Source organism: Cornus florida, unplaced genomic scaffold (assembly GCF_030987335.1).
Source record: "Cornus florida cultivar Cherokee Brave unplaced genomic scaffold, ASM3098733v1 CherokeeBrave_3.0.0_Hap2_Chr08, whole genome shotgun sequence".
Classification (NCBI taxonomy): domain Eukaryota; kingdom Viridiplantae; phylum Streptophyta; class Magnoliopsida; order Cornales; family Cornaceae; genus Cornus; species Cornus florida.
The window spans coordinates 9,507,815-9,516,967 of NW_026775578.1; the positions used below are offsets into that span (position 1 = coordinate 9,507,815).

Sequence of the window (9,153 nt, forward strand, 5' to 3'; positions counted from 1 at the left end):
GATACCCTAATTTATTTTGCCCTTCAATAGAAAAATGAATCTATTAGTTGGACCATCAATTATTGAAATCAAGGTGAAAGTCAAATTTTAAAAACTTCAATATACATATAAAAAATAAATAAACCTTCAATATATGACGTAAACATTTGGTAATTATTAGAACAGGATCTAAATTTTAATCAGTGTACTTTTGTAACGGGTGGAGGGTTGCTCAGTTATCCAAATGCAGTAATACGGCATATCCATCCCTTTATACCCCCTTCAACCTCTATTTAAATCCGACGTGAACAAGTTTCACTTATAACAACTTTATAGTAATTAGTCAATGAGCAACCATCAATTCAAATTTCTTCCTTGAGAAAAACGGACTAACAAATTGGATTTTTCCTTGTAAAAAAAATGTTTATTTTTTCATAATGCCAAGAAAATTATAGAAGAAAGGAAGAAACAGAGGAATGTGATCCCCCCAAAAAATATATATATATATATATATAGTATTTTTTACTTTCAACATGAGGATGTTTCAAGTAGTACAATTTTATGGGTATAAACGTCTCATAATTTTCTTGGGAGCAAACAGATCATCATCTCATGAAAACCGAAATTCCGAATCTGCCATTATTATATGCAGCCGGAAATAAAACAAAAATAAAAATAAAGTTGTAAACTTATCCACAAAATTAATGACCCCATACGTTCCCCATCAACATCCACCGGGAAGTCTGATTCCGGCACCGGAAAAAATAATTAGTCTTCTGAAATGCTTTCTAGATGAGGCCGCCACACTCCGACCCGACCCCCACTGCGATCCCGCCGTCGTGACGACTTCTTTTCCGACGTAATTTCCGACAAATATCGGTCACAGTCGGCGTTGAGGTTCTTACTCTTGCTGGAGGACTTCCTGGGGTTTTTGTGAGCTCTCTTCTTCTCTGGCAACGACGACGCCGGAATCAAGAAGTAGATGCTGCCTCTCTTGAGCTCGGATTCCGGCGAGAGAATCAGAATTCGGCGGACCACGCCTTGAGAGCAAGGCTTGCTCAATATATGGTTAGGGTTTTCTTTGAGGATCTCGCCGGCGGTGACCGGACGGGTGATTTCTTCGACGTAGCCGTTCAAGTGGACTATACGGATCACATCTAGGGCTCCACAGGGAAGAACACAGGCCAAGCAGCACCTGAGACTGTTACCCATCTCCGTCAAAACTCCCTTTCTCTTTCTAATGTCTTGAACTCTTTTTTGTGTCGCTCTCTTTTACTTTTTCTTCTTCGTCCTGGCGAGGACAGTGTGTTATATATAGTAAGAAGAAAGCCACGAACTATAATATAATATAATATTATATTGTTCTGGATTAAAATGACTAAAGTACCCCGGAAATGATATTCCATTCTGGGTTGGGTCCCTTGAACTCTCTTCTCATTCATGCCCTTCCGTCTAACTGGATTTTACTTGAGCCGCCTTGTATAGCCTGGATTCTAATAGTAACCTTAAAGCTAGTAAACCTTAAAGCACGTTGTTATGTTTTTATAATGTATTCTTAATCCTCAACTATGAGTCAAAATAAGTAGGAGAAAAATAATAGAATGATAATATTGATTTAAAAAGAACATGATAGTAGTTTGTTTGAACAACCATGTAAAAATGAAAGGATAAAGTCTTGCCTGAAGAGAGGTAAATCACCTTTAAAAAAAATATATGTATATATATTAGTTCAAAAAAATGAAAGTATTAATATTTTATTAAAATGGCTAACTTGCTATCGGAAACTTATACTATTGTTGAGAGTCAAATGTATATAATTTTATTTATAAATGTGAATAGATTGTTTTTCATTTCTAACCAGATCTCCCATCATAATAAATAATAAATAATAAATGTGCAGTCAAGACTCATCAAAATAAAATTTTATTATTATTTTGAGAATAAAATCAGCAAACAATCAATATATATATATATATATATATATATATAAAGAAAGCCAAAGTATTGTTTAGGAATTAGGAGATTGACAAGGCCACACTTGTACTCATTGTTAAACTATACTTAAGATTTATTATTATTATTATTATTATTATTATTTTTCTTTCTTTCTTTCTAGCTTCAAAACGAAAGCTCTTGACTAATAGTATTGTAGCCCTTGAAAACAAGACATGTTGCACACCATGTTTCTTTTTTGGGATTTTTTGCAGACCATGTTTCTAAGACATGGTTATGTAAAACAAGTGCACCTAGTTAGTATTTAAATACCAAAACAAGCAGCAGTAGCTAGTTAAGTTACACATGACACTCTTCTCTCTACCAAATATACCCCATCTTTGAAATAGGGCAAGCCAAAACAACCAATGTGCCATGTGGGATGTTTTAGGAAATTACTCTTAAGAGCTCCATTAATGCTATAATCAATGAATTTTACGATAACCTAGTGCAAATGTTGTATTTTCTGTGGGTCCCACAACATGACCCCAGTTGGGAGTTATCGCGAATTTAGGCATAACAGCGCCGATTCAGACGAATGAACTTGTCTTAAAATAATGGGCTTTAGGTCGCAAATTAGTGATTGGGTACGGAAATGAAATTCAAGAGTACCTGTTTTTGGCAGTACGCAATGATTGTATCACCCGCAGTGACCCACCGGAGTACCTCACAGCCATGTCTCATTGGACCAGCGCATATCAAACCATGATTGGGACCTTTTATTGGACCATCTTCTGTGATTGTTACGCTACACCCTACAGGTTAGTGATTTAATTTTGGACATAAAACTTGCTAAATTCCAAAGAGTCCAGCCGTCCATAATTTTTTTAATTTTTATTTTTTTCAAAACTTAATTTCGATTTCATTTACCTAAGTATCCCCATGGCAACATCATTATTACAATTAATTTATTTTCATTTTTTTTTTTTTTTTTTTTTTGTTGGTTCAACATGCACTAAACAATTAACTGAATAAAATTTTCAAATGATGAACATAAATGATTCAAACTCCTTACCTCTTAGCTCAAATCATTAAGACTATCTCGCTAGAATTACGAGATTTATGTTTATAGTAGCTACTATATATATATATATATATGAAAGTATATAGACCATTATGCGTGTGCATAATATATATTATATATCAACTTAAACAGAGTGAGATAGCTGGCTTGTGAATATTTAAAAAATGGTTACATTCATGCTGCTCGTCTCCCAACAAACTGTTAATAGTATAATTTTCTTTGAAGTTCCAGAGTAGTTTTCTGTTTGGCACCACGAATCGTGGGTCTGTTCCCAGTCTCTAAGTACAATAGTAATATAATTCATTCATCACAGACTTATATATAATAATAAGCAATTAAATTAATTTAAACTTTGGAGTTAAAAATACACCTGCATAGTTATACATAATTTACTTCAGTATCATGCACCAAATTGTCTTGACCTCAACTTTACAATTAAACATATCTAAAATATGTTGCTAAACGACAAAAGGAACTGAAGCAATTATCGATCCTTAGTTTGTACTGGATTATGTAGGGCTTACGGTTCTTGTTGGACGGTGTAAGCAAGCACCGTCGTGGGACATGGTCACACCATAATTCAAATACCAAATTCTGTGTTTGTCAAGTCTTTTAAGAAAGTCAAGTTTCAACAGTTTGATTAACACTAGTTACACATTTCGATTTTTCATATATAAATTAATATAACTAATGTATCTCTTTCGTAATAAATTTCATCATAATTGTCATAAAAGTTGCTTGTAAGTTATAAGCCAAATATTTGTTTCAGCAAAAATTGTTTTCTATATACAATAAAAAATAAAAAAATAAAAAAAAATCTCTTATAAAGTGTAAAAACTTTTTTCATAAAAGAAAAGGTAAAGTGAGAAAAAGACCTTAATATTTACAATTTAGCCAAATAACACTCCTATTGTCACACCCCAAATTTTAACACAAGAACTACTTGTCCTGCATAAAAATCTAAGGTATAATTTCCATCAATTCTCAACATACATCCTCCATAATAGAACTACGATGAATCCCGTCATTCAATTTAACAAACATGAGAGTCTGACAAATTTTATACAAATCCATAAATAGAGGTGCAATTCCCTCTAGTAAAACAAAACATCTATGGCCACTGAATCAACTCAATAAAGTTTCATAAAACATTAACTTTATTACAATAATCAGAATAAAGGAAAACCGAGCTGAAATAAATCAATGTGCAACGAGCTAAAATCCGTTCCCGTCACGTGTCACCATCACGTTCCTACTCTACGAGCACCTGAAATGTGATAATGGGGTGAGTTCACAAGCTCAACAAGAAATGCTAAACACAATCATCGTTCAGCAAGTTAACCTTACCTTGTATTCCCATATATATAAGCAACTCAATAAATTCATTAATTAAATGTATATTCTAGTTAATTATAAACTCAATAAATAACCATCATTTATTTTAAGTAAATTTGCATATCTCATCTGAGCCCCGGGTTCCCATCCAATAAAGTGGTGTGATTTGTATAGTCCCTGACTATCGAAAACACACGTGTGGCTAGATTGTACGTCTACTCCCCAGATGATCCTTGATCACATCCACACAATAAGGGCTCATTAGACCCATGGCCATAATAAAAGGGTAGGACACTCCCAAATAGATAGGTCCCTGACCATACCCAAAAGTCATCATAGGGTCAGCCCCTGACTACCCTTCTGACTAATCCAAACTCATCCATTAATTATTAATTATGGTGAATTACGAAAGATATTATTAATTAATAATTTAAATTAATAAGTAATACACCCAAACACACTTTTAATTTAAAAAAAACTCTAATATCTTTAATATAACATTTAAATACTAAATAATTAATAATAAAATATAATATACAAAATTTAAGGGTTTTACATTCTACCCACCTAAAAAGAAATTTCGTCCTCGAAATTTGCATACCTTATTCGAAGAGATGTGGGTATTTTTCCTTCATTTCTGACTCTAGTTCCCAGGTAGCCTCTCTCTCGTCCTGATGATTCCACTGCACCTTCACTAGAGGTATTTCTGTCCGCCTCAACTGTTTCACCATACTGTCAACGATGTGAACAGGAGTCTCAACATAGGTTGCATCAGGACGCAACTGAACCTCTGTGCAGTCAACTGCCTGAGTTTCATCCCTCAAGCACCTCCTCAACATAGAGACATGGAAAACATCATGAACAGCAGATAGTCTGGGTGGTAAGGCCAATCTACATGCCACTTTCCCAATACTCTCTGTGATCTCAAAAGGTCCGATGAATCGAGGAGCTAACTTCCCTTTCTTCCTACCAAATCTCGTAACCCCCTTCATTGGTAATACTTTCAAGAACACTAAGTCACCCACACTAAACTCCAAAGCACGACAGCGTCGGTCTGCATAACTCTTTTGTCAACTCTGAGCTGTGCGAAGTCGATCTCGAATGATGGCAACCTTCTCCGTAGTCTCTTGCACCAACTCTGGCCCCAAAAAACTACCATCACCAACCTCAGCCCAACATACAGGTGAACGACAAGGTCTACCATAAAGTGCCTCATATGGTGCCATGCCGATACTAACCTGATAGCTATTATTATAAGCGAACTCAAACAATGGAATGTGATCCTCCCAACTGCCCCAAAAATCTAACACACAAGCACGAAGCATATCCTCCAACACCTGAATGACCCTCTCGGACTGGCCATCGGTCTGAGGATGAAAAGCAGTACTCAAACTCAAAGGAGTACCAAAAGCTGCTTGGAAACTACTCCAAAATCGAGATGAAAAACGAGGATCACGATCTGAGACAATAGATACCGGCACTCCAAGAAGCTTAACTATGTCTCTAATGTAGATCTTACACAATTCCTTTACAGTATCAGTAGCTCGAATGGGTAGAAAATGAGTTGATTTAGTCAATCGGTCCACTATCACCCACACTGTATCATGGTTATGTATCGACCTCGGTAACCCCACAACAAAATCCATCGTCACAAGTTCCCATTTCCACTCAGGCACAGGCAAAGGCTGTAATAGTCCTGCTGGTCTCTGGAGCTCAGCTTTCACTAGCTGACAAGTGAGACATCTAGATACAAACTCTGCTACATCACGTTTCATGCCTTCCTACCAGAACTGCCTCTTAAGATCATGATACATCTTAGTGCCACCTGGGTGCACTGTGTACCTAGAATGATGTGCCTCCTCTAAAATCTCTCTCTTGAGGTCTGCTAAGTCTGGAACACATAGCCTACCTCGAAATCTCATACCACCATCAGCTCCATACGCCCAGTCAACATTACCTTCATCATTAACAGACTCAACTGCTTTGGTCTGTAACCTGTCATCCTGAGTTTGAAAATGAATGATCCGGCTGATCAAAGTAGGTTGTACAGTCAAACTACAAAAAATAGCCCCTGTACTCTGAGAACTTGGCATGATAGAAAACTTTGCCAATGCCTCTAACATCATCCACTCCTGAATCATCATAAAGGCAACTAATCCTCTCGGTTTCCGACTCAAGGCATCTGCTACCACATTCGCCTTTCCAGGATGATACTGAAGAGTCATATCAAAATCCTTCATCTTCTCCATCCACCTCCGTTGCCTCATATTCAACTCCTTCTGAGTGTAGAGGTATTTGAGGCTCTTGTGATCAGAGAATAACTCAAATTCCTCGCCATACAAGTAATGCTTCCACACCTTCAATGCAAGAACCACTGCTGCCAATTCCAGGTCATGTGTAGGGTAATTTTGCTCATGTGGCTTAAGTTGCCTAGAGGCATACGCTACCACCTTATCATCTTGCATCAATACACAGCCAAGACCCTGATGTGATGCATCTGTGTAGATCACAAATCTCTCACCACTAGCAGGAATGGTAAGAACTGGTGCTGATGTCAATCTCGTCTTCAGCTCCTCAAATGTCTGCTCACAGCGGTGGTCCCAAACAAACTTCACATCCTTCCGAGTCAACCGGGTCAAAGGTGCAGCAATCTTGGAGAAACCCTCAATAAAGCGCCTGTAGTATCCTGCCAGTCCTAAGAAGCTACGAATCTCAGTGACAGTAGTAGGCCGTTTCCAACTCATCACAGCCTCCACCTTGGCAGAATCTACTGAAACTCCATCCTTAGAGATCACATGCCCCAAAAACTGAATCTGCTCCTGCCAAAAGTCACACTTCTCAAACTTAGCATAGAGCTGATGCTCACGCAAAGTCTAAAGTGTAATGCTCAAGTGTCTCTCATACTCCTCCTTAGTCTTGGAATATATCAGGATGTCATCAACAAATACCACAACAAACTGATCTAAGTAAGGTCGAAACACTCGGTTCATCAAATCCATAAAAGCTGCCGGAGCGTTAGTCAACCCAAAAGGCATGACTAAAAACTCATAGAGGCCATAATGAGTCCTGAAGGCAGTCTTAGGAATATCATCCTCCTTAATCCTCAGTTGATGGTATCCAGTCCTCAAGTCAATCTTAGAAAACAACTGCGCCCCTCTAAGTTGATCAAACAAATCATTAATGCGTGGCAATGGGTACTTATTCTTAGTAGTGACCTTATTCAGCGCACGGTAGTCAACACATAAGCGGAGTGACCCATCTTTCTTCTTGACAAATAAAACAGGTGCTCCCCAAGGTGATGTGCTAGGTCGAATAAACCCCTAATCTTGCAACTCTTGAGTCTGCTTCTTCAACTCACTCAATTCAATTGGCGCCATTCTGTAGGGTGCCCTAGAGATAGGTGAAATACCAGGAGTGAGGTCGATGCAGAAATCCACTGCCCTCCTAGGAGGCAAACCCGAAATATCCCGAAACACATCTGCATACTCTGACACTGTAGGCAACTGTTCTATAGTCACGCATTGCTCAACCACCTCGATGTGGGCCAGAAATCCCATAGTCATGGTGCCCTCAAACTCCCCACACTTATATCGAGAAGGTAACTGTCCCGGAACTGAGAATACAATAATCCTCTCATGGCAGTCCAACTGAGCATGATATCTAGCCAACCAATCCATACCCAGTATAGCATCAAATTCTCTCATACGTAATACTATTAAATCAATAGGATACTCCAACTCCCCAATTGTAACAGGGCAAGCACGACATATTCTATCAAGTGTCGTCGCGCTCCCGAGTGGAGTTGTAATAGATAAGGCATTACTTATATGTCCAGGTTCTAATCCCAGTGTATCCACAAATGATAGTGCAATAAAAGAATATGAAGAACCTGAATCAAATAGTACTTTAGCTATACTTCCATAAATAGTAAGTGTACCTTCCACTGTTGGCGGTGCACGATCCTGTCTTCCATCTGGAACAATTGCATAAACCTTTGCACCTCCTTGTTGCTGTGGTGCCTGACCTTTCTGCTGGTTATTCTTGTGAGGCTTAGGACAATTACGAGCCAAATGTCCTTGCTCACGACAATTGTAGCAATGCCCGCTGAACTGATATGGCTGTGCATCATGAGGTGTGGCTGGTACTAAAGCTGTGGATTGCTCACCTTCACCAACTTTCTGCCGTTTCCCTGCTCGCCAATCTTGTCTACCTCTCTGCCAAGATTGACCCTGCCAGTTTCTCTGAGTTTGCTGCTGCCGACCCCTTTGATTCTGTTGAGAGCTACTCTGATTCTGTTGAATGCTGCTAGCCCCCTTACCTTTCTGTTTTGCCCTACGCTCCTTCTGTTTCTGAAAGGCAATGTTATTATTCTCCTCTACTGTCATAGCACATTCCACCACTTTAGCATAAGTGTTAAAACGATGACCCACCACAAACTTCTTCATATAAGAGACCAATCCTCGTTCAAACTTTCTAACCTTGTGTAACTTATTCGCAACAATGTGAGGAGCGAATCGGGATAGCTCTATAAACTTCCTCTCGTACTCACTAACTGACATCTCATTATTCTGTTCCAGCTGCATGAACTCTGCTGCCTTCTTCTCCTTCATTGATTGTGGAAAGTATTTGTCGTTGAACCAAGTTTTAAAATCATCCCAGGTCATAATTGTAATGTCCACAACCATCCTGGTCTCTGATTGCCACCACTGGTGTGCCTCACCAGATAAAAGAAATGCACCAATCTTCCTTTTCTACACCTCAGTGCAGTCCATCATCTCAAAATACTTTTCCATATCTTCAATCCACTTCTCAGCATCAAGTGG

At 38.4% G+C, this 9,153-nt stretch overlaps 1 protein-coding gene across 1 annotated transcript; it reads right to left on the reverse strand.

Annotated features, from left to right (window-relative positions):
* Nucleotides 1–428: 428 nt before the first annotated feature.
* LOC132268392 (uncharacterized) lies at nt 429–1,272 on the reverse strand. Its single transcript, XM_059769246.1, has one exon. The coding sequence runs from the start codon at nt 1,189–1,191 to the stop codon at nt 748–750; it is 444 nt and encodes a 147-aa protein (XP_059625229.1). The 5' UTR covers nt 1,192–1,272; the 3' UTR covers nt 429–747.
* Between the last annotated feature and the right edge of the window lie 7,881 nt (nt 1,273–9,153).